The 26,998-nt window shown below is 43.1% G+C and overlaps 1 protein-coding gene across 7 annotated transcripts in view; it reads right to left on the bottom strand.

Moving 5' to 3' along the window:
* The window catches only part of LIMCH1 (LIM and calponin homology domains 1), an 892,718-nt gene that overhangs the window by 601,541 nt on the left and 264,179 nt on the right, over positions 1 to 26,998 (bottom strand). For all 7 annotated transcript variants that reach the window (XM_086962709.1, XM_086962710.1, XM_086962708.1 and 4 more), the window contains exon 3: positions 6,902 to 6,971. In XM_086962709.1, the coding sequence (XP_086818835.1) occupies positions 6,902 to 6,971 (70 nt within the window). The remainder of the gene's footprint in view (positions 1 to 6,901; positions 6,972 to 26,998) is intronic.

The raw sequence follows: 26,998 nt of genomic DNA on the forward strand, positions 1-26,998 counted from the left end.
TTTTGCTCCCGAGAAAGTGTTACTAATAGTTGTTGAATGTCAAAATCCATTAAAACTACACACTGAAAAGATGATTATGGCGATGTAAAAAATACTTTCATACTCCCAGTGGGAATTAGGAGAGCCCCAGAATCTGTCGCTTCTTCGCACCAGAGTACTCCACCAAATAGAAATCAAAGACGAGAATGGTGGGCTAGCGTTCAATACAATTCATTCTTTTTTAGCAGTGTTAGACGATGAACAATCCACAGAGAAGCAGGGAAGAAAAATAGAGTGAATGAATACCAAACGGGTTTTATCAGAGAGGGAGTGTAAATTAATGAGAAGGCAGAGAAGAGGCTGAAGACGACGAGGAACCGGTTAGGCGATAATCTGAAAGGAAATCAGCAGAAAAAATTCCCGCTGATCCTTATTTGCAGTGACTTCCAAGTGTCTGTGATTTCTGTATGTCAGCATACGGAATCACAGGTCAGTCAGAGGTAGCGACACTGGACAGATAGAACCACGTCATGTATGATTCGTTATATCAAAGATTGTTTGCCCCTAGACAAGGCCCTAGCTATACCCTGGATCCGGTATATTAAAATGCAAATGGATGCAATGGGTAGCCCTGATTTGTTCACAAACCCTAGGGCTTTAATTAAAATTGCAATTAGGGCAGTAAGATCCCATTTTTTAAGCAGGGCGACGCTACAAAGGGAGGAAGAGGAATTGGTCAAACCCTCGGTCAGAAATTTTGTTATGCTAAGTAGAGGGAGAGAGATCCAGCCATATCTAACCTTTGTGAGCAAGCCATTCCATCTGTTTGTCTTACTAAGGTTTAAGCATAACATGCTACCATGGCTGTTGTCTTTTCCCAGAGGGTTTGCTAATAGTGGAACTTTGGGTTTGAGCCCATGTGACAACAATTCTGAGCAAAATGTGCTCCACATGATCTTTTTCTGTAAGTTTTACGTATTACTACGCAAGAATTTTATTTTGCCACTGCTAAGAGGGTATAATTTTGAGCAGGTCAGACCAGCGCTGGTCTACCTACAAATGCTTGGGAGCCCTGTGGTATGTTTTGGAGTGTTGAGTTATATTATTGGGGCGATGAGATGCAGAAAGAAATTATCGATACCTCAAAGCCCCTCTCCACCCCATCTGGAATGCTGTCCCCAGTTTTTTAAAGATTTTTTATGCTATGACAATTTTTACATGAATTTTAGATCTCTCACTAAGCTAACAATCTTTAGTGTGAGACAAATTTTTTATCTTGCCCATGTGTCTGCCAATTGTAAAGCACTTTTATTATTATAATGTATTTGGATGTGTCAACGTTGTATGTAAATAGGATCAACTGTGAAATGTAATATTGTGGTGAGCTTTGATGGTTTTAAACTTTTTAACCAAATAAAGCAATTCTTTGACTTTGACGTTGATTCGTTATACAGTCTTCTATGCTTCACCGTGATCACAGCATTTGTCCAGATCACGCAGACTTTACAATGACCGAAAACCTGAATAAAATGTTTGCTCCTTCAGTTTTACGTTATAGTACTTCAGGCCAAAAAGTTGCAAACTAAGTTCCCAGACGTAATTATTGCGCTAAAACGGCCAGTTCCTAAATTCATGCCCTGTGTGCTCTAGCGAGGGTATCCAATGCCAGGAAATGCCCTCCTGCCCTGTGGGCAAACAAGGATTCAGCAAGAAACCAAACCTCGGTCCTGTATGTCTTGCCATCAAATCCCACCTTAGGAATAGCAGAATTTTGATGAGATGAACGTTCATATGGGGCGTATTGTATTTCCCTTTCAAAAAGCAGACAATTTATATTTGACAGTGTTTTGTGGTTTATCATAACTGAGGTTTTGGTAGGTGTAACTTGTACTGCCTTCTCACAATACCGATGTAAAGACAGTTCTGGAAACTGGAAGTCCACTAACAAGCTAAATAATATTTAAATTCCCAAGTCAGCCTCCTTCATTTAAATGATGTGTTGTACAACACATTATAAGCAATTCTGCAGCGTATAAGTACTATACATAATAGCCGTTGATGATACTCAATTTAATGGTATTCAATGTTATGCCCTCTGCAAGATGTAAGGCAGAGACTTTCTTGCTGTACTCGAACTTGTGACCTACAGATTACTGCATGTTGATGCTGAGAGTTCAGCTCACTGAGCCATCATGCCAGCTACAGGAAGGTGAAACTCTTGCGGAGGGGTTGTGTGTTCAACTCTCTGGAAGCCTCCGTTTAAAGACTAGAGGTTTAACCACTACCATTACAATCTGAATATTTTTTAGTGAATGTCACCCAGCCATGAACTATAACAAATTTTAATGCTGCATTGTATGCTAAGAAACCAAAGACCATACGCATCAACGTTAGTAGTTGCAATTTCCAAATTGTGATTATTACTGATTTTGAAAATCACAATTTCTCATGCATGAAACTTATTTTTAAAAGTGCAATACGTAGTGGGGCGCAAATCGACCTACCCCATGAATATTATTGAATTTGCGGCCCACTAGCAATCAAAGCCGTCACAGGGATGGTGGCTTGTTGAGGTCAGCAGACCACCATGTCTGTGATTGCTTTTAAATAAGCACATTTTTTTTTTAAATACAACCTGTTTTTCTTAACAGGATGCCTTAAAAAAAAAAGGAAAGTTTCTTCTTTTACCTTTTGTTTGTGTATGAAGGCGCAGTGGTCCTGTGGACTCTTCTGCCTCCTCTTAAACATTTGTTTCTATACATTCACAAAAGGAAAGGGTCCAGTTATACAAACCATTCCGATTTGGAAGGGATGCCCCTTCCAAGTACCAAATTGATATTTTGTCGCAAATCCAAATTGCAATTCGCTAACATGCTATCGAATCGAAGTCTGGGTTTATACATACCAAAATTATTTTTTGCGGTTGCAAACGGGACAATTCTGCAAATCAGCCTGTTTGCGAGCACCAAACAGCTTGATAATCTGGCCCATAGTTTTTTTTAGATTTAACACAAATTCGTTTGCATGGCAATATATCAAGGTTTGATATCGACCTAGAAATAATCACACTCATTACATCCCCTACCACTACATTGTCCAGGTAAGCATGTATTTAGTGTTCTTAACTCTACATCTAATTATCGAGGCTTCCTTCATGATGCAGTGGTTACATCAATGTAGTTGATGCAATATTGTCATCATTTTCATACAACACATGCCTTACAGTGGTCATATACCATTAGAATCATTGTCTGTAGTAAGCTGTAAGATACAAGACAAAAAAAAGTCAAACCATCCTAGGTTTATATCATGGTAAATGGCATTAGATAGACATAACCTTAAACACTTTAGAGCATGGTTTACTGCTTTTAATGAGGGTAACGCCTGGGTTACGCATTTGCTTCAACTATCCCAATTATTTGGCTTGCTTGTCTCCACACTCTTGGAAAAAGAACCTTTGGAGTCCTGGACACAAGGACCATCTGTTGAATCAGAGTATCAGAGTCTGTGGTCCTTGGAGACAAGACAACTTGATCTCCACAGTCTCCCATCTTCCATGTGATCTGAACTCCTGTGGGAATTCCAGGTGTAAAATGAATCCCAAAGAACAACAAACGTCAGGAAAGGGTATAACTAAGCTGCGTGGTGTCAGCTCTACCAGGAATGCTAGCACAAGGCTCTGGAGCTGAAAAAGTTCATAGTTTGAACTTCACTAAGAGAAACATCTATGCTGTGGACAAGCCACGCTGCAAAAATAGACAGAACTAAATTACAAATGTAAATATGTCAACCTGAGTTGTCTTATGTTAACAAAAGCGAACAAACACTGTCACTGAGTTTTTAAACCACTAGAAATTCAAGTTCCTACTGTATGCTAATATTTACAGTGTCAAATTGACGACCTATGCCAAGTGGGGTCAATTCTTCTTGAGGGTCCTGGATCATACAAATACTATAAATTCCATTACCAGTTACATTTGTTCAACCCTGACCACATCTTTCCACTATGTGTGGGTATAAACTGAATGATTATTTCAAAAGGATGTCATGCCCTGTAAAAGAGAAGGAAAGAGACAGACTCCAGGGTCCTCAATTCAGAGACCAACGAGAAAGTCAATGGTTAGGCAAGAAGCCCTACAGAGGGCTACCTCATGATCAGTAGCAGATATGCCTGACGCTGGGTAGGGACAAGGCAAACCTCTCAAATATCACTCCCAGCACGACTAACCTCCTCCAAAAGGATATTCTAGAGCAATATTGTGTCTCGGCAAAATTCAGGTTAATTCTTAAAAAATATTATTTTGTTGCATAGAAAAGTCCGATCTGGTAGTCCAGGGGCACAAAGGTAGAGATATTGTCAAGCACGATAAACTTCGCAGCGGGGAACGCTTAACTAAATTTGAATTTGAACCCCATATTTGGAGTCCGTGGCATGAAAGCTTAAGAACGCTGAGAGGTGTTTCATCGGTTTTAATAAAGCGCGCAGGGCACATTCTTTGGACACCTCGAGAAAAGCACACAACTGTAATGTATTTCAAACTGGTTGTTCATTGCGACAAATGGTTTTGTGATTAATTACGTTTTGTATGTTGTAAGGCCATAAACGTTATCTCAAATTGTTTTTATGGATGAATGTTGTGGAAAGTTTTAAATAACCGATGCAATGAATTGAAATTTAAATGATGAATGGTAGTGGTGTTTTCTTGGATATACACACACACACAAAGTAAAAAAACAACACGGTGGAACAAAAAAATACATATGAAGGAAGAGGAGACCTAAAGCTGAAATAATGACACAAAGTTAAGAAAGGTTGGGTCGAAGTGCTGTTGGCAAATTCATAAGGTGCAGCTTTGGTGAACAAATAAAAAAAATATATATTTATAATTTCACAGACGAAACGCGTCTCTCTTTTCGTCTACGAGTGCAGGCTCTCTCTTACAGGGGTGAATATATGTATGCTCTAATACCTGAACCAGTCTCCTGCCGCCTCTCCCCTAATAGTAAATGTACAATATTTACAAAGCAAAATCATAGAACTTGAGTTGTTACTTATTCTTATACTTTGGGTTATTATGCTTTTTCCTATAGGTCCGATGAAACAGAAAAGAAATAGAGATTCGAAAAAGAAGTAAAATAGATTTGGTTTTAGCCATCCAGCCATCCTTCATTTTGACAAAAGGAAGGGACAAGATAATGTACAGTCCCCCTGTCGAGAAATGCTCTGAAGTTTAACACTGTTTGAAATTAGCTCCAGTTGTCATAATCAGGGAGTGTCCCCTCGCCCCACCAAGAGCCACAGCGGTCAGATCCCTGGTGCAACTAGTTGCTGTACCAGCATGAATTCGAAATCCAGTTGGACTACAAGTTGTACAAAACCCACAAAGCCATACTGTGCTGGTGGTGTTTTCTGGTCGCGATTAGTCCCTCTAGATGAGTTCAGTGAGACAGTGGAACTCTAAACCCTCATTCGCAAATGAATAACACACTCAAGATAGCACTAAGACACACGGGGTACAACTGTAATGTTTTAATTTCTAAAACCAAAGTCTATTGCATAAAATAGGAATAGTAACCACACAGAATGAGAAAATAAATGTAGCACTGCCTAACATGACCAGTGAAAACAAGATGAACATTCCTAACATGGTTAATGCATTCCTAGCATCCGAACATCCTATCGCCTCTTCAAGCTCTATACTACATTTTAGCATAAAATAGAAAACCTTTAAATTGATTTTAAGACGTAACAGCATACCGGTCTTTGAAAGAAATCGCTATTTAGGTAATCTCCATCATAGCCCTTGTCCAGGAATAACAAGCAGTGCCTGGCTGAAGGCCATTCCTATGTGTCACTTTCGGACCCCTGAGGCGGCCCCCGATTGGGGCTGATTTGGCATAGACCTCTGACCTGATAGTTCAGTTACAAAGCCTCTCTGACTTATGGTCAGATACCTGAGTTTTTATAGCACCTGATTCCTGATCTCACCTCTTGTTTGCAAGTTGACACTAAAGTCCCAACAAGACAAAATAAGTATAGCAATAAATGCATCACCTAGATTTACTTGAAAACATTTTAACCTCCACTGTAAGAGTCCAAATGTATATGGCAGTGACCATAAAATAAACAATTAAAATAGATCAGCCTAAAGAGGAGGCGAGCATGATGGTAACACGTCTGCGTGTCTAATCTTCACACTTTGTAATAGAAATGTATGGGTTTGCAGGCAAGCACATTAAAAGTAGAAGTATTTACACGGTCCCTGTCACCGTGTCCATGACACAATTACTCCCATGTTTGGAGCACATTTCTGACTTTTTGTGAAAGTATAAAGACTTTAAAGAGTGCTCCTTGAAAGCTGCAACAGCCACAAGTACGTGTAAATGTATACACTTGCCCATTCAGAAATGCAACCAGTGTAATCCTTTTCTTATACCACTGCCAACTCGGGGAGTGGTTCATCCCTTGCAACACTCGACCAACAATACATCCTGTCTTGAACAATAGTACATTTCTGACCACTTTCAGGGTGGCAAGCTAGTTAAAAAGGATTGACGAATACTCACAAGCTTGTAGCTTTGTGGGTCGCCCATCATGAAAAACCATTAGTCTGTCCAAGTGAAGACGTTTTATCACAAGAAACATTATGTCGTACTGGTGTAATAGTATATGCAGTTACTGCTTTTAGGAGTACACATTCAGGTTTTGTAATATAGTTGAATTTGCACTGCCAAAGGCTGCTTTTGTGGACCCAAAATCACTCAGGTGAGCAAATACTTTAATGAATCATGGCCTATCTCCATAGTTGGTTAAAACAAAGTAACCACATGAACCTGGAGCACACAAAAAACGATTTCGAAACCTTTCACACGTCTCCCGGAAATCGGTGGCTGACACCGAAACATATAGGTTATTACTCACCAATCCTGCAATGGGAGTGGGCAGTCTGTTGATCTTTTTCACTAGTCCCGGCTTGATCGCATTGAGTAGCCTGTCATTGGGGGAAAAAGAGAATATCAGACTATATCAAGAACATGTCAACAATAAGCACGTCAACAAAGGTAGCAGAAGTGCACATGTAAACACCATCTGATGCATTCACAAAAAAGCATGTATAAAAGTTTAACCGACTGAACACCTGCTTTTGTATCAGTAATAATCTGCAGTATGACCTCTATGAGAGAAAGGTTTTCTTCCATTTTCACTGGTTTACAGGAACACATTTGTTCACCCGAGTTGTCTTTCTGGTCTATAATGCCTTTCATGCCCTGTTACGGTTAGGAGAAAACCTACTCCTTCCCTTGCATGCCTAATAGATATTATTTGTAAATGAACTGTACAAGTAGTTATGAAAAGTACAATTCGTGCATGAGATATTCACGTTTTGCATAAGACGCGTATTAAAAAGAGTCGTCTATTGTTGTGTTCAAGCTTTTACTCTCAATGTCTAGTTTTCTAGTTTTGAGTCCGGTCAGGTGTCATATGTTTAAAAGCCAAGTGATTTTTTTTCCTAACACTCATATTTTATAGGCGATGAGTATATTGCGGTTATAAAAGGCCCAAGTACCATTTTGTACTGCCATTATAACCACTAAGAGACAATTTAGAAACTACCCCTCTTACATCATGTCCTATGGTCAAGTCAAGTCAAAATGTATGTTTATTATGACCATAGTCTTTAAACAATGCAGTGAACATGACGCAGTATGGAGTATGCACAATAAATTCATAAACTTATTTTTAAAAGTTAGTCCATTAAAAAGATCCTACACACCATTATCAAAAGTACAAAATGCCAATAAAAGTTACAATTATCTTAAAACTTATATTTGTATGTTAAAAACCTATTCACATTCTTACCACTACAAACAATTTCATTCCGCTAAAAAACATACAGTACTACATGTTATTCTTTGGATCTCAATGCACTCAGGGCCACTGTTATAAATTTCCCGAGGGCAATTGCAATATCGATGGAAGGGATTTCTGTTAAGAGGCTGGCTGCCTGCGACCTTGTTTTTATATCATATTTTAAAAAAACTGGGCGCAGCCAAAGTTTTCTCTGATCTAGGAGTGTCAGACAATCTAACAGGATATGCAGCAGGTCTCCCTTAGTTCCCAGCTTACACCTGCAGCGACCTTCCGGATCTATCATTTTTATTTTAAGGTCTCTGTTTATTAGCCATGGATTAATCCCAATTCGAAGCCTCAGGATCTCTTGCTTGAACCCGCGATTGGGTAATCTATCAAGGTAGGGGAACCAGTTTTCATAGGACCAAGCATTTAGCATATGCGCCACTGATTTTTTCTTTGTTAAATAGCCTATATCAAGTGATTTGGAAACTTCTTTCTCCCTTTGCTTCAGATCGCCTTTGGTACTAAGGACTTGATATGTTTCCAGGTCCAAGTCGATCTCTAATGAATTACAGATTCCCTTCAATTTTTCCCTACTGACCTTTGCCCATTTTAGCTCACTTTTCTGAATTTCTTTGCAACACCAGTGTGCTACTTTTTGACTTTCAGGGTCTTCTAATCTCTTCCAGAATCTGATCACAGCCATCTGGGTTTGTATCACCCAGGACTTTGTGCCTATTTCTGTTCTGATGGCTTGAATCATAGAAGATTGAGGAAGTGATAGGAGCCTTTTTATGCAATTCCCCTCTATCACGTCCCAGGATCCCTTACCGCTCAAATAAAGGATCTCTGCGCCATATAAAACTTGAGAGGGGATCATTGCCTCAAAAGCTCTAAGCATTGGTCGGTGTGACATCTCACCATAGTCCCCATTAAACCTTTTTAGACCACATATGGAAGAGAGTGCCTTTGCTTTTTGAGTTTCCAAATGGGTATTCCAATTTAGAGTCCTATCGAACCATATACCCAGGTATCGGTACTCATTAACTGTCTCCAATTTGAGATCACCTATATACCAACTGAATCTGCTTATCTTTTTCCCGAAGCATAGGGTTTTAGTTTTATCCAGATTGATCGTTAAGAATTTACTAGCACAATATGTATTGAAAGCATTAAGCTTCCTTTGGAGGCCCCTCTCAGTCTGATCTACTATTACCAGATCATCCGCGTACAATAGACAGTGTATCTTGTTTCCATCCATTTTAGGGCTGGCACTACCCTCCACCTCTAAATGTGCCGGGAGATCTGACAGGAAGATCGAGAAAAGCTGGGGGGCCAGCACACAGCCCTGTCTTAATCCATTGGCAATGGGTATTTTTGGGGTCAGAGAACCACCGTATCCTTGATTACTTGCCCCCAGTTTTCCCTGTGTAGTTCTTTTATTATTGTGAGGAGGTCTTTAGGAATATTTAACCTCTTTAGGGTCTCCCATAGGCAGGCCCGATCTACAGAATCAAAGGCTGCTCTGAAGTCGACGAAACAGCAGCATAGCTTGCCATTTTGTTCCGTCGACTTCCTCGCCATCGCCCATAGAGCAAATCCGTGATCTATTGTAGAGTGGCCCGCTCTAAATCCACCCTGTTCTGTGGGAATTATTTGGAACTCGTCTACCCATGCATTCAATTGTTTCAGTACAATTTTAGAAAACACTTTCTCACCTATATCTAGGAGATTAATCAGCCTGTAGTTTTGTGGCGCCTCTTTGCTCCCTTTCTTGTGGATCGGCCTAATTATGGCCCCCTTCCAGGTTGGAGGCATTACACCTTCTTTTAGGACTACCTGGAACATCTTGGAAAGGAATCTTGCCCACCATTTAACCTCGGTCTTCAGAATTATTGCAGGAAGATTATCTGGTCCTGCTGCCCGAGTTAGCTTAAGTTCTTTTATTGTGAGCTCAACTTGTTCTTCATTAAATTTAAATAATAGGTCTTCTGAGATTTCTTGCCATATTTTGATCTCCACCTCCTCTCTGGGAGTCCTTGCCCCGTACAGTTCCCTTATGTACACTTCCCATGCTGCCTCACTCACCACACAATTTAATTCTCCATCTGTTGTTCCAGCTGCAGCCTTTACTAGTTTCCAAAATTGCCTTAGATTTTTATTCTCTATGGCTTCTAATAGTTCTAACCAGCATTTTTCTTTATATATCCTTTTTGCGGTGATTACCATTTGCTTGAATTCTTTTTTCTGCTTAACTAGCTGTTCCTGTCTCTCTTGTGTAAAGTTCTTTTTTTGTCTTCGTTGTACTGCTCGTATCTCCTTTTTCTTATTTTGGCACGCCACTGAGAACCCTTTACCTCGGTTTATTTGTTTTACCCTTCTGGGATTATCCCATTTTAATTTTATCTTTAGGCATTGAACTACTTCTTCTAATTTTCCAATAAACCATTCCAGTTTTTTATTCTCACAGTTTTCAGGTGCCATTTTTATTTGCATGGCCTTCAGTTTTTCCATATATTTCTCAGTTAGACGTGTTGTCACCCGTTTGGGGTACTCGACCTCCTGGGTAATCACCGTTTCTCTCTGTAATTTCCTTCCCCCTGATATTACTATGTGTAGGAGTTTGTGATCACTCACCTCTTTTTGTTCTAACCTAAAGTCCCTAATCTGGTAGAAGTTCCAGGCCTGCAAGAATATATAGTCAATTGGGCAGTTCTGTTGCCTTGGATAAACGTTTTTCCTGCATTTACGCAGTGAAAGCCCCTGCCTCCTAAGGTGTGTATTAGTTCTAGGTCTTGTTTCGAAGTTTCCCCAGCTGGGAAACTAGCCGGGTTTATTCCGTATACCTCTAACTGTTCCCTACTCCAAAGGTCTGCCTTTTTTGGGTTTAGTTTATGATTGAAATCGCCCATTATTATTATTATGTCTGCGGGATATTTTTCTAGAGTACTGTCTACATCCTCTTTAAAACACCTCATTTCCCTTCCGTACTCCTCCCCATTATCCCACTGCATGTATACATTCATTAAAATCAACATTTTATAGTTCAGTTCCACCGTCATAAGTTCAATTCTACTTGATTGAACCCATTTACATTTTGTGTTCAACAGTTTTATTTCCCTCATTACTTTTGTTGATACCAATGTCAACAGCCCCCCCGAGGGCCTCCCACGATTTTTCTTTATGGCAGGCTGATGTATCTGGGCGTATCCATCAAAGGTTGGGGTGTCGTCGCATAACCAGGTCTCTTGCAGGCAGGCAATGTATACTTTATTTATGGATTCCTTTATATATTCCCTTTTTTGCTCATTGCCTAGCCCATTTACATTCCAGGTTAAGAGACCTAGTTCTTGCGAACCCCCTCCATCCTATTCAACATCACTCAAACCACCTTCTTCCGTATCCACCGAATTACTTTCATTGCATTCTCCCATGAGATTGCTATGTAACGACCAGTAGCCCCATGAGGAATCATTCCCTGTGTTGTCTATTACAACGTTCAGACAGCTTCGATCACCTTTTGTTTCTTTATAGAGAATCCATGTCCTATGGATCCCAGCATGTGCTACAGTTATTCGCAAATACCCAGAATCCTAGCGCAGGCAGGAACACTGCATACTTTCACACATACACAGAACAGTTACAACAAGTATCATAATATCAACATGAAGCTACATTTCAGCACGTATAATACAAACGGTTATATGTTTCATTCCATGATTGCATGTATTGTATGTACTTGTTTTTAATCTATTTATTAAGGCATTCGGTACTTATTAATTTAAATCTAGATTCTAAATTATTATTTATAACCAAGTTATTATATGCATTAATTGAACAGTCCTTTTTTCTGAACACTCGCAGCTTCTGTTTTTTGTTCTAGATTGAAAATAATAAAATTATTTTTAAAATAAATAATACTGTTATATAAACTTAAAACCAACTAAAGCAACTATAATACTAACAATAGTTGCATAAACTTAAAGCTAAACTTCTTTGAGAAAAGGAACTCTATTGTTCCTCGGGCTGCCGCCTAATTCAGTCTGTTACACCCACCCAACATAAATGGACCCTTTCAAACACATTTAAGTTTTAGGCAGGCTAATGGCCTAGATTTTTATACAGTACTTGCCATCACAGATGTTTTCAGAGCTTTGAACAGCCGGCATTACTATCGCCCTACCCAACAGTCCTGGTGTTGTTGTCTTCAGAACCTCGCTTCACCAGATCGCTTGTCACGTGAGCGAAACTGATAATAATCCAAATTCTAGTTGCTGCCTCCTGACAGCTGACTGCCCCCACTTCAGATACAAGTTGATGTACTTGAGAAATCAAGTGCCCATTTTAGAAGTATGACCTCCTCTGTGCACTGGCTGCAGTTCCAGAATGTCAACATTTCAACTAGGTGACTTTAGTGCGGCATTTGTAGCTTCCTTATAGGTCCACTGGGACAATGGAAAATATGATTTTAAGAATATATAGCAGTCATAAGCAAGAGAATAAGTTAAGTAATAGGTGGCTGGTGAGCATATTTCCTTTTAAAATACACCTCAGAAGATATGAAATGCGCTGAAGACCGGGATGGTTCCTCCACAGAGGAGCGTCGTCCCACTGGCTCAGAGCCATCAGGAGAAAAATAAAACAATTACCTATAATCGTTTTATTTTTAATTTGCCAGTGTGTGCAGGAAGGGGCAGGGCCAGGGCATTGGAGGGGGGAGGAGGAGTGCTATGTGCACTTTTAAGTGTACATGTGTATTTGTGAGACTGTCTCAGTCCAGCCAAACACACATGCGCACTTAGGTTACTACAGCCCGGCTGCTGTGAACAGCTGGGCTGGAGAAACAGCACAGACTCCCTGGTCTTAGCGGAGCATCTTTTCAGCCCGCTCACGCCAATGCTTGAGCTGCTCTCATAGCATGAGAGCAGCGCCGGGATTGTACAGGGAGTCTAATACTGTCCCAGTGCCTGCTGGACCAGGAAGGACAAGGTGCGACACGGGAGGCCGCCGGCAACTCCAGGTAAGTGGTTTTTAAAATTTTTATTAACACCCCCACCATACCCTCTCCCACAATACCCCTCCTGCGCTCCCCCGTTCCCCCTCCACCTTTTGATTGTGTTGGCCACTACTGGAGGTGTTGTGACCTTCCACTCCACTCGCTTAGGGCACAAACCCACATATCCGCATTCTTGCGCCGGAGAACATGTATACCAATAGGCACACAGCTATTATCAACTACTTTCGCTTCTCTAATAAGCACACAGGCTTGAAAATCGGGTGGCCCTACCATAGCTTTGAGTATTCCCCAAAATGTCACTCACAATAGCGCAAGTGCAGCGGGTAGGTGGGGAAAGGTGTCCACAAGTCACTTATTTCAATGTCTGTGTTTTTTAGCATTTGTTTGACTCTTGCTTGGATAAAGACATGTATGAATGTGTTCTGCACCTATGGACTGTCTTAACTGCCAATACATGAACAAGTGAAGGTATCACATCAAGTTTGAACAGCAGCAGCAACTGCTCCCCAATCCTGCGAATCACGTGCCCCGCAGAAGCAGCCTCCTGCAAGGGCCAGCCCTCATGCCAATCTGACCAGTCTACAGATTAAGAAATATGGTGTGAGCAATTTCATGGTTCAGTTCTACTGATAGCCCTCCCCGGGTTCCTGTATGCGAATTGTCATGTCAGACCCTCCTCGAGATGCAAAGTAGACGTGGCCTGCACGTTGCTGCTGAGGCTGAGGTTACTGAATGCACCACATTTGACACAAGCTCTTTGATGCTGCAGTTAATAGACCATGCAACCTCTGCAATTGTAAAAATAGGAAGTGCCGAAAACAGCACCACAAGCGGGTTGGGGCGGTGCAGGAGTGCCAAGAATCTTACAAGTAAGCGAGGAGATTGGGAACAATGGATGTTGTTTTCAAAAATTGGGGATTGAAAAAGCCAAAATGGGACGGGGGGGGGGGGGGGGGGGGTGGTTTGGGGAGGGGCCAGTGTCAGTGTGCAGCCAACAAAGACAATTCTTTCCTGAACCGCTAGAAGCAGGACGTCCTGACAGTCTTCAAGACAGAAGCTGTACCACAATTAGAACAAATACCATAGCTTTCATTTAAGGTAGTTGAAAAGCATCATGTAAAGAAACACAAAAACACACAGCCTTTCAGACTGTGAACAGCGCACACTAAAAGGTGTAATTGCTTCTAGATTTTGTGTAGGCTGGAGTGACAATACATGTGGTTACAGCCATCCAGGTGACAGCGGTCTTCGCGTTGGGGTCACATTTAAGGTTATTTTGAGGAGCTTAATAGGGGAGAATGTTGTTTTGACTACTTCCGGTATTAGGGTATTTAGACAGAGGTCTGTATCCAAAATTAGCAGGCAATTCCTTAAATTGGTTTTGATGTGGTCTATGGTTATGAAGAATGTGTAGGGCAGAGGTCACAATGTTCATTTCGTAGAGCAGGCAAAGGTAGGCCTAAGACAAGGATTTCCCTTTGGAACTACTTCACATTGTTGTAATTCATCCGGGTCTCTTGTTTTGATGATTTATGATACATTTGTGAACCGGCGTTCCAAAAACATAGAGCAATGGCCATTAGATCATTCCTTGCAGCAATTACTTAAGGTAGGTTTTATACAGCACACTTACACGAACATGACACTTCGCCATCCATGCAGAACAATGGAAGCCTCTTATTGACAAGGCAAGGACATGACACAGATGTCGCTACTTCCTGCTGTGCTATCCATTTCCCGAAATATACTACTCCAGCAATTTGTCTCTGGTTGCACTAGAGCGCCACTGTTCCAAAATGCACCTTAGGTGCGTGGTCAAACCGGAAATGAAGAAGGACCCAAAGCGCCACTGCTCCTCTCCAGTGTGGCCTAAACACTTGCCAATGCTTCACTTCAGGTTTGTCTAAGCCTCTAGCCATCAACATCTGAGTCTTGGCGGCGACTGGCAAGGTCAGCAGCAGCTTGGGTTCTTGGACCCCGGAGGACCAAGACATACTCTTGGTTTGTTTACTTTAGGCTGAAGGACAGAGCTGGTGACTGACTACAGTACTGAGTCCTCTACTCCAATGGGTAGCTATTACAGAAGGTCATAAATCATTTTTAATTTTTTAGATTATTTGTGATTATTATTCCAAGGTGCTCTGGTAATCCAGAGTGGTGAAACAAACTGAAAATGCAGGTAGCATGTGTTTCGCCCCTTTGTGACGCGCAGGCCTGGGGCTTCCTCAGGGCTGAGCACAATGCATAAGCAAACAAGGATGTGAAAAAAGGGGGAATGAGACTGTCAATATATAAACGAAAAGGAACTAAGGGCCCAATTAATGTTAAGCGGCCAGAAGTAAGTTTCTGAAACTAATGGGTAAGGGGCTTCCAATTTTGGACATCTGGTCCCAACCAAATAACCCATTGAACTAGGACAGACACCACCGGGACCTACAACCCCTTCTTTCTGCATCACTACACTCTTGGTTTGTGGTGACCTGCTCCAGCAGTGGTTGCACCCACCACCAGCACGGCCCTCTAACAGGAAGGATTTGAGGACCAGGTCTACATATCCACAGCTGCACGGTCAGGGCCCCATTGAAGGCGTCACTAAAAGGGGCCTCCAAAGTAGATCTAGTGGGCCTAGACCCAGCCTACACCGGTCACCCCATTGCTGGACATTGCAAGGGGTCCTCTTTTCGCTGCCTTCGCCATACGGTTAGCAGTGGCCTGGGTCCCTCAGATAGTGTGGAAAACTAGGCCGCAAGTAGTATCAGGCAGCCATGTATCTCCACTAGGAGCAGCTATTTCGTGACTCTATGTGGGTGCCTCACCTGGAACACACTCAGGTTAGGCAATTGAGGGACACCCTCTTGTGTGGGTGCTCCAGATGTAGCCGAAGAGGATATGGATTGGGCCCCTCTGGTTGCAGAGACTTGGTTAGGCCCCAAAACAGACTCCATGGGCCAAACCTGGGCCTGCTACCTGAGCACCCTGCAATCTTGGGCCCCCCAAGAAAGAACCCCATGTGAGATGGGCCATCAGAGGAGGTAGGCCCAGGACCACTGATCCATCCTGACAGCGCACTGCTCCCAAGTCCAACTGCATGGACCAATCGCTTCTCACCCCCACCTAGATGATGACCTTGCCCTCTCGGACACAAGCACCCTCCATGGGTGCCACAAAACAGTGATATAGGAAAGACCACCAGGCACCTGGGGCTGGATCACCCGCTGACTGCCATAACAGGGAGGACCTGAGCAGAAACACTGGGCTCTCGAGTGACCTATAGAGAACTGCACCAAAAAAAATAGGGCCCCTCATGGGGTTGCTGACAACTGTGGACTATAGGGCCCGCCTATCTGAGGCTATAACCCCCCCACACCTAGTAGCAATCGTGGAAAAGGGACTACGCTGGAGCCTTGACAACAAGGCTGGGCGTAGAACTGCTTGCAGAACACCGTGGTGGACGCACTGAGGGGCCCCAAGATGCATAGGGCTTTCGCTTGTTACCAATGGGAGGGAGGTCATCCTTTTAGCCTTTTCTTTCAATGGAAATGGAAATAATGTTTCATAAGTTCCTTGGCAAGACCAATCTCTCTTGAGCCTCCTTAGGATCACTGCTGAAGAAGACGTCATACAAAAAGACACTCCAAGCTGACAGAAACCCACCTGGAATGGAAGACTGTGTGACGTTCATTAGACTGACGCATGAAATGAAGAGACCAACTCGGATGTCATTTCTCATCGGAAGAGCATGGATGGGTGCCTTGGATCGGTGCTCGCGCCACCCAACCTCAAGCAGGGCAACGATGGGTGCAAAAGTCCACAAGCCCGAACTGCATCACTATGCTTTAACACATGGAAGAGGGGACTCATCCCGGCCATGGGGAGGGACCTTGCAGAAAATCATCATACAGAGTATTACGGCATATGTGTTTGAGCAGCACTGTCACCTCCCACTTGTTCTCTACGCTTTGTCCCTAATCACCTAGATGCCTTCCTTGCAAGGAGTTAAAAATGTTTCAAACGTGTACACACTTGGAAGGAATACCCAGGTTGGCCCTTTAAAATGTGTTTACTTGTTAAGGGGGAGGGTTGGGAAAGGAACAAAACCCCAGACAACATGGCCATGTGGGCAGAGAACCTCTCGCGCAGTAACACGTGCCATTGACTGAGAGTGCACGTCCACTAAAACTTTTCTCCTTAAAAATGAGGAGTAAAAGGCGCCTGACGAGGAGCAAATTATCAAGTAGGGATTCAGATATTATATTGTTACAAAAAACACACCAAACACGTATGCGACACATACTACATTGCTGTCAATTCTGCACGTCATCTGGGGATAAAACAGCTGGTGTGGCCATACTATGCAAAGTAAACATCAGTAAGGATAGTATAAGTATTATCAGTTACAACAAGGGGCCTTACATCAAGGTCTCGGTACCACACAAATGCCGCATACACCATACTGATACTGCCCCTCATCTTAAAGGGGTAAGCACCCTCACGACTTCCCGTCATTTAGAATAGAAGCAAACCAGTGTATAATTCATCCAATGGCAGAGGAGCTGGCTAACGAGCTGGTAAGAGGGTGTTCAGAAGGGTAAAGAGCGTAACTTTTCCTACTAGTGCATCCTAGTTCTGCCCATTCTCAAGCTCCGAGTAGACTCTAAAACAGAGAACTGATGCAGAAGGCAGCATCAAGCAGCTTTAAATTATGCAAATCGACTCTGCAGAACCTTCCGATGGACTAGTATATTGCTTCAGACGGTCCTAAGTGCTTCACTCAAAAAAGCTTAATAAGATACACCGGGGTCATGACCAGTCCTAAGATGCAAATTGGACGAGGCGGAAAACTACCACATGGTGTCAAGAAGAATTACTGCAACCTTTTGGATGGAAGCTGTAGCGTAGTGATGTTACTGATCGGTAAAGAGAAAGATGCCCACCAAAGGAGAGGTATTAAGTTTATTACCCCACCCCCCACCAAACCAAAAAGGAAAAAAACTGAACTCTTATTCTCAGATGTGGCATTTCTCATCAAGAAATCGCAGTCTAACTATGCCTTGGAAATTCCCCTTAGCCCCTCAACAATCTGCCTGGGGGGTGGGGGGGGGGGTGGGGGGGGGGGAAGGTGGGGGGGGGGCAAATGGGAAGAGACTGAATGCTTGGTGTAGGTAGGAGTGGTAGGAGTCATGGCAGACCGGATGTGACCTCTTGGGGGGGATGATACACTGCATGAATTGGAGGTTTATATGGACCTTAAACCTCACAAAGAAATATATATATATATATATATATATTTGTGCTGAGTTATAAGAACGTTTGGAATCCGTTGTAAGGCTTGAGAAGGGTCAAAGTGGATATGGCGATCACTAAATGACTAGACACCCAAACAACAGAGATTGAACATTGGACCAACGCCTCCAACAAGCCCCCAATTGCCAGAGATTCCAGGATCATCCACCTAGAAAGTATTCGGAAATTAAAAACGGCAACCATACCATAACCTGGGCTACCAGAGTTTTGCAGCAGTTGAGGACTACATTATGCAGATAACAAAATAATGCACAAAGAAAAGTCAAATTATGCAGTATCTTAGGGCCCAATCTGCAGCAACTTTATTTCATTACTTTGTCGTTTTAACAACTAATAACACTGCCCGGGCAAAGGAGCGCCTCATTAGATTAGTTCAACACCTGAAGGGTCTGCCCAGCTCCACATGGCACTATTTGTTTGGTAACTTTTAATCTGTTTGAGGTAGACACTTTTGTTTGGTGAAATCTACAAATGATGACGCAGATGGTGTATTACGTGGCAAATAAGTGAGATGCCCAATTATACCGAAAATGCAGCAGCTTTGCATAATTCTAGTGGTTCCCGGGCATACCTTGCCGTTGCGCCGCTTGTTACACGTGGATTACTGTGTAAACAAGGCACGTGGTTCGACACGCCCTGTTTTTGCTTCAGTCAGAAGTCTGTGCAAAGACCGAATAGGTCAGAGTGGGAGGTGAAGAAGTGATTTATTTTTTCTAATGAGATGAACAGCACATGGCATGGCCTGGTGACAGCTCCAGGCTCCAACAGGCAACTGCCTGGAGTCAAAGGAGTGTCGCACGAACATTACACCATAAAAAGAAACGTGAATAAACTAAGTGTCAAGCATAACGCTTACACGGCAGCACATGCAGCCACTGGTATCTGCCTGCAGAATGCCACTGAAGCCTCCTATGGTGGAGTGTGCTTGGCCACCAGGTGGAGGGTCTGTCTCCTGCAGGGAAAACAGAGCTGCAGAGTGTATTGTATCCAGCCATGGGGTCCCTCACCAAGGACCCGCACACCGCCAAAACCAACCTCCACGAGGAAATGAAGGCCGTCACTGACTGGATGAGGAACAGCCGTCTGAAGCTGAACTCTGACAAGACTGAGGTACTCATCCTCGGACCCACCCCCTCAGCCTGGGACGACTCCTGGTGGCCGACCACACTGGGAACAGCACCGACACCCACCGACCATACACGCAACCTAGGATTCATCCTCGACTCCTCCCTCTCCATGTCTAAACAGGTCAACGCCGTCTCCTCCTCCTGCTACAACACCCTCCGCATGCTCCGCAGGATCTACACGTGGATCCAGACAAGAAGAACGGTGACACAGGCCCTCGTCAGCAGCAGACTGGACTACGGCACCGCACTCTACGCAGGAATCCCAGCCAAACACCTACGACGACTACAACGCATCCAAAACGCCTCCGCCTGACTGATCGTCAACATCCCCAGCCGCAGCGACATCACCCCCCACCTGAGAGACCTACACTGGCTTCCCGTTGACAAGAGGATCACCTTCAGGCTCCTCACCCACACACACAAAGCACTCCACAACGCCGGACCAGCCTACCTGAACAGCAGACTCAGCTTCTACACCCCCACCCGCCAGCTCCGCTCCGCCAGCCTCGCCGATGTTCCCCGCATCCAACGAACAACCTCCGGCGGCAGATCCTTCTCCTACCTCGCTGCAAAGACTGTAACACCCTCCCTACCCACCTGCGGCAGACCCAAGTCCTACTCGCCTTCAGAAGACTCCTCTAGACCTGGCTCTTGGAGCAGTAGCGCCCACCCCCCCCCTCTCAGTGCCTTGAGACCCTCACGGGTAAGTAGAGCGCTTTACAAGTACTCTGATTGATTGATTGATAGCTGCAGCTCACACAGCACTACTGCCCTTAAAGTCACAAGGCATCACTCTGCAGAGCACAAAGCCCTGGATCTAACCAAGTAAAACATAAGATGCACATTCATCAGAAACACTGGCTAGCGTTTACACGGCCCAAAAAGCATGCAGCTGCATAAGAAAGTAGGGAATGAATGAATGAAAAAGAAATGTATTTAGCGCACGTACACCAACGGCTTCTTGGCGCTTTGGACGGCGGAGGAGAAACTGCTAGATGATAACCTGAACAGAAAGACGAGAAGTAATTAACCAAACAACATATTAATCAACGTGGCTATGTCCTTAGGCCTGCGGTGTCGCGTTAGAACATGGCGTATACTTCAGAAGTGCACTGGGCGTGAAGTCCACTGATCTGCCTGTCTGAATTTATGGCCACTATGAAGAAAAAACAAGCATTTGCAATGCAATAGGTCTCGCATTAGGAAAGTTTGAGCTATTGGTATTGTAAAGGACACATTTTTTATTTATGTTTTGATTTTGAAAATAGCTAAATTATTAGCTTTGTCATTTACAATGCCAATAGTTATAACTTTGGCAAATGTGAAACCAATAACATTTGTAATGCAATATGTGTTGTATTTACGTGACTTACATGTATTGTTATTACAAATAACAATGGCTTTTAATTTTTTAAATAATTAATACTTAAATAAAAGTTATTGTAATTTAGAATGGTGATAGCTTAAACTTTTGTAAATAATTTTTGTGAAGATTATGTTCAGTGTAATTTATTGTGACGCAAATCCAAGAACAGAAGTGAAATATTAACATCTTTTTGTTACATTTGTAATAAAGCTTGAAACATTGAGAGAACATATTTGAACCAGTTGTTGTTGAATGGTTGCACAGATTGATGCTATGTTGGCGCTGAGTGATGTTGTGGCGAACGAGTGATGCTGTGGCGTTCAGTGATGCTGTGGTAGAGCATAGTGATGTTGTGGTGCCCCTGAGTGATGATGTGGTGGTGCTGAGTGATGCTATTTGCTATGCTATGTTTTGTTTTGCTATCCTATGTTTTGTTTTGTTATGCTATGCTATGTTTTGTATCCTATGCTTGGATTTGTTATGCTATGCTGTGTTTTGTTATGTTATGTTTTGTTATGCTATGCTATGCTTTGTCATGCTATGCTATGTTTTGTTATGCTAAGCTGTTTTGTTGTGTTTTATTATGCTATGTTTTGTTTTGCTATGATATGTTTTGTTATGCTATGCTATGTTTTGTTGTGTTTGGTATGCTATGCTATGTTTTGCTATGCTAGTATATGTTTTTTTTGCTATGCTATATTTTGTTATGCTATGCTATGTTTTGCTATCCTATCCTTGGTTTTGTTATGCTATGCTAGGTTTAGTTTTGCTAGCCTATGCTTTTTTATTTTGGTGTGTTTTGTTATGCTATGCTTTGTTGTGTTTTGCTATGCTATGCTTTGTTATGCTATACTATGTTTTGTTGTGTTTTATTATGCTATGCTTCTTTTGCTATGCTGTTTTGCTATGCTATGCTTTGTTATGCTATGTTTTGTTATTTTTTGCTATGCTAGGTTTTGTTATGCTAGGTTTTGTTATGCTAAGCTATGTTGTGTTTTGTTATGCTATGTTTTGCTATACTGGTGAGGGTGTGTGAGGGTGTGTGAGGGTGTGTGAGGGTGAGTGAGGTGGTGGGAGGGGGTGGGAGGGGGTGTGAGGGTGAGAGGGGGTGAGGGGGGGGAGGGGGTGTGAGGGTGTGAGAGTGTGAGAGTGTGAGGGTGTGAGGGTGTGAGGGTGTGAGAGTGTGAGAGTGTAAGGGTGTGAGAGGGTGAGGGTGTGAGAGGGTGAGGGTGTGAGGATGAGTGAGGGTGTGAGGATAGTCCTCCCTGGGGGCCTGCCGTGTAGGGGATTCATTTCAGGCCGGGGGAGGGATGCCCGGCTCTCCCCGGTCTGTGAGCTGCCCCTCGCCTGATGGAGGGATGCCCGGGCTCTTGCATTTGTTTCCTGCGCCTTGTGTTAAGCTCTGATTCGGTGTAAGCTGCAGCTTTCTGATGCAGATTTCCTTTTAACACCTTCTAAACAAAAGCAAAGGAGGGCATCGCATTGCAATATCAACACTCGTTCATTAAAAGCAAATGGGAGGGAGGAGGGGGCGAAACAAGAAAACAACAGACTAAAATACAGCGGGAGTAGGAAGTTGGTGTGGCAATAGAGATATAGTCTGCGGTGTGGGGGGGGGGGATGGGCAAAGGCACCTGTTCTGCCGGGGGACGTGGTGGAGGGTTGGGGGTGGGGGGGTCGATGTGTGTCCACCGCTGATCGTTAAAAATGGTATTGGGAAGAGAGGAAGGAAGAAATAGAGTAGGGAGCATGTAGGGGAGAGTTGGGGAGATGAAAGGAGAGAGTGCAAGAGGGTATCTGTGAGGGAGAAGGAGGGAAAGGTTAGAGCCTCAGAGAAGGTGAACGTGAAATGTATTTGGAAGACAGGAAGGAGGAATGGGAGAGAGAGGGAAAATAGTAAGTGAGGGATTACTGGAGAGGGAGAAAGATGGAGGCATGAGAGCAGAAGTTGGGGGCAGAAAGAGAGATACAGAGATAGATGTTATATTGTAAAGCGTTCTAATACCGTTGGGTAATGTCCATGTTACATATGAATGTATATATAAATAAACAAGAGTGCATGGACAGAGAACATGAGAGGGAGGAGACAGAGCAAGCAAGTGGGGCACTGGAGCAGAAGAATGAGGCGGGAACAGGAGGGTGCGTGAGGGGGAGAAATGTAAGGAAGAGAAATGAGGGTACAGTGTATGTGTTAAATGTTATTGGGGAGACTAAATAGGGAGATAAGAGCAGAAAGGTGGAGCGAGAGAACCAGAAAACCATGAAAAGTGGTATTAGGAGAAAAATTGAGGAAAGCTGCAAAACAAGAGCGAGAGAAAATGAAAGAGTGAAGAGGTACTAGAAGAGAGCAGGGTCCTAAGTAGATAATGTCAATTGATGGTGGATGAAGGGTGAGTTGTGTTCTGCATACATTATGTAGAGAAAGTGTCCTATTGAGAGACTTGACTATCAGCCTGACAACTGCTGAGGTGCATAGAATAAAGCGTCCTGCTGGTTGGTGTTCTGGCCTTTATTGTTTACATTGGAAGGCCTTATGCACCAACTTGGGAAACCCGCTGGTGGAAGGCTAGGGGATCAAGGTGGCGGGGCCATGCTTTAGACTAAACTTAATGGAATTAAGACAGTGGTGTGCAAAATCTGTAATTTAGATAGGGGGTGTCGATGAAGAGCCCCATGATGTAATGCAAATGAAGCTGAAAAAGAGACATGGCTTCGCGGCCGTGAAAGTGAAAGCACGGCCGTGAGACGGATTCCTCTGAAGTCTTACGAGGCGGCGGATGCGAGTGGAGCGCATTCCAATGAAGTCTGGTGCGAGGTGTGGGGGGCGGGGGAGGGGGAGCCGGCATATGGGGTGTGAGTGAGGCCAAGCGCACGCCTAAGGAAAGCTTCCTTGACGCTACAGTACACAACATGCATTGTGAGAAATCCGCTTGGTCAAGAGAGTTTGTTCTAACACAATAGTGTCGAGTAATAAATTACTCGACCTAATGAGAACAGGACTGTAATTTCAAATGAGCCACAATGCACAAAGCGCGTGTGCAACCAGAACCAGATTCAAATCCTGTGGCATTGTGGATAACAGGAAACCGGGACAATGGACCTTTTTTTGATCTCGCTGGCTGTTGAGAAGGATTCAAATGATAGGACACTACGGATGCAGGTTTTGCATAGGACCAAATAGATTCCTGATTCAGCCAGATTCCTAGCAAATAAAACCACATCCCCATAGCTTGTGACCAGTCCGATATTCTTTGACGAGATACTTAGCAAAATCTTAGCGGCTCAGGGATTGAATAATGAACGCTGGCCAAAGTACTCATACCGTGGGCGAGGTGAGGACACTTGCTCGGGCTGTCAAATATCTGACACATTTACTTTCGGTATTTAGTCCGGATGTGGTAAAAAGCCAGGAAAATGCTCAAAAGATGGCCCGCTTCCACACTCCTACTGGCAAGCCAGCAGTGCTGCAGGCAGTGTTTGCCCCTTGCTTTGCAGGTCCAAGAGGATCAGTACAACTCCTGACCCAACCACTCAAGGGAGACTTTTCAAACCCAAAAATTTCAAATTCAGCCAGAATTATGTGAAGAGACTCCGATACATGGCGGACAAGGCACTAATAGAAACACCCCCAAAGCAACCCCCAACACTACCAAAGAAAACTGATGAGCTGGTTGCAACAGCTTTTTGTGGCTGCAGAACGGGTACCACAGCATCTCAGAGATTCACTCGAGAAGGGTGGACGAGGACGACCACGTGATGTTACTCTCTGTTAGTTAAAGCCCTGAAGGCTCAGTCCATCCACATCTGCTTTGACTAAGGAAAGTCAAATTCTTCTAGCAGTTGGGGCAAAAGGAAGCTGTTATTATGTAATGCATTTATATAATATAGGGTTTTAAACAGTTTATCATGCCACAGGAAATTATTCTCGGTGAGCTAAAGACGAGTCGATAGAGACAATTATTATAGGAGTTCTCAACAAGATGGTTGGTAAAGATTTAATTGTTTCAGAGCCAATTTTCTAAATAATCACTTTGATGTGCTTGGAAGAAAGAGAAGCCTTAGCTTGGAGATGCAGGTCACACTGAGGATTCTTTACTGCTCACTGACCAAGAAGGCTATGATGACTCCGATGCATATGAGCAGCACCATATGGGAAGGATGTTAAACAGAGCATCAACAGGAACACGGAGTTGTGTGGGGCACAAAAAGGTTGTTTCTTTACTGCGTAAATTTGAGTAGATCAACCATTAGCCCGATATGTGGTTTGATTGCATTACAAAGTTCGGAAAGTTGCAGGAAACCGATGAAAAATGTTATGTACATATCTGGGTAGATGGCCAGTGTGTTTAAGATTTCGAATATAGGTGCCTGTCTGGCTGGACAACCGTGTGTAGCTCATTGGTGGCACAACCAGTCTTGCACTAAGACTGTTTATACCTTGGAGTGAAGTAGTTTCACTATTTGACGCCAAATATTACCACAGCAGCATTATTTTGGATCCTTTAGCGAGGGGAAAGATTTTTTGGGAAGTACTATATAAAATAATTATAGTGGTCCTTTCTGGAGATAATCATAATCACCTGGTACGTCACTGTGGCATAGGAAAGACTCTGAAGATGTCACAGGCGGTGGAAATAACCTTTATGTAAGGTGGTACGTCGCCATCTACAAACTAATTGCTGCCTGTCCTATCTTTTGTTGGTTTTCTATGGAACCACACCCAAGAAAAAAAGAGATGAAGTGTCCATCAAGCCCGTGCGATGGATCTATGTTTTCTGGCTGTTGGGACACCTTCTTATTCCCAACATCCACTCTTGGACATATTCCAGCTATTTTCCTACTTGCCTATGGACATTAATTAGATCCTCTTTGAACTTGAGGTTGACCTTGCCATAATCTGCAGGATTGTGATGTCCCAAGTTATGAGCTTCTAAGATCTCATCCAGTAGGACTAAGTAAACAGTTAAGAGGGGTGGTGAGACGGTGAACACTTATGGACTATGCAGTTGATGGGTGTGACTGCAGAGCAGAAGACACCATTGTGTTAAGGAGTCCCCATAAATTTGCTATTTATATTTGATTTCATGCGCCCTGATAACTATATTTTGTTCAAGAGAAATTATATCTCTGGCACTGCTAGGATTTCCTTTTTGATGTGTATCACTCGGAGTCAGTAGTGGATACCGTGAGAAGTTTATATATTCCTTTAGGGTACACTGTTGTATATATGTAATGTATATATTGTATATGTGAAATGTATATATATTGTCTGTTTTACTGTGATATTATTCAGTATATTTTTGTTTTTGTGCGCCACCTTGTCTTGTGATACGTATATATGTCTTTATAAATTGTTAACATTAATGATTTCAAATACTTGTAATCAACAGGATAATTAATTATATCTTGTCTGTAATTAAATATTGGATTGATCCCTCAGTACCGTTTTTTTCTACTTTTTCATCTCTTGATGTCCCTCGCTCAGGTATGGGAAGGTGATTTGGGCAGAACCCCTACATAATTTTCTAGTAGTGCAGAGCAGAAGAAGCCCATGTGACATGTGGAGCCTCTCGCCTCTGGGTGGCATAGCTATTGGGTCTGCAGGATCACATCAAACATTGCTGTCCCAGTTACACTGTATAAATACAGAACAGGAAAGGCATCCCATTAATCACAGAAGTTAAAGACCACCTACCCAAAAGAACAGATCACGATTCGATAAAGCAGTAAATAGAAAGGGTCAGCTGTGTAGTGCTAAATAAGGTACCTCTGAAAGAAATTGTGGAGGGGGGCCTCACAGAGCGCGGCATTCCCCATGAAGAGTGGAGACTCATGCCACTTGCACCAAAGGCCCTAAGCTACGCCTCTACAAATGGGTGGGTAAACTCTGGCCTAGGAGGGTGCATGTCAATGCACAAAAGAGAAGTTTCAAAAGGATGAAAAACAGAAGGGAAGCATTACTTTAGCTTTGTTAGACAGATTTGCCTGCATGCAGTAACTTAGCTTTCTGAATTCAGTTAAAAGAGGTGTTTGCCTCACAGCAAAAACTATCTATTCATCCTTGAAAGGCACATGTTATTGTTCCTCTATGATTCTCTTGTAGCTATCTGGCGAGCACCCAACTCCTAAGGCCTCCTCTCAAAGCAGATATTTGGCTGGAAGAAGAGTCACAATCATTAAAAAAGTCGGAAGTAATCCAACTTTCAAAAAAGTAAGTCACTCGTTCATTACCAATGAGCCAAAAACTATTTTGCCAAGTCTCTTATCTAGTCACTGGAACAAACTGATCCACCTGGAAACAAATATATAATAAAAGGGAGGGCGGTCTTCAGAGCCACAAAGAAGCAAAT

The sequence above is a fragment of the Lissotriton vulgaris genome, chromosome 3_1 (genome assembly GCF_964263255.1).
Source record: "Lissotriton vulgaris chromosome 3_1, aLisVul1.2, whole genome shotgun sequence".
Lineage (NCBI taxonomy): Eukaryota > Metazoa > Chordata > Amphibia > Caudata > Salamandridae > Lissotriton > Lissotriton vulgaris.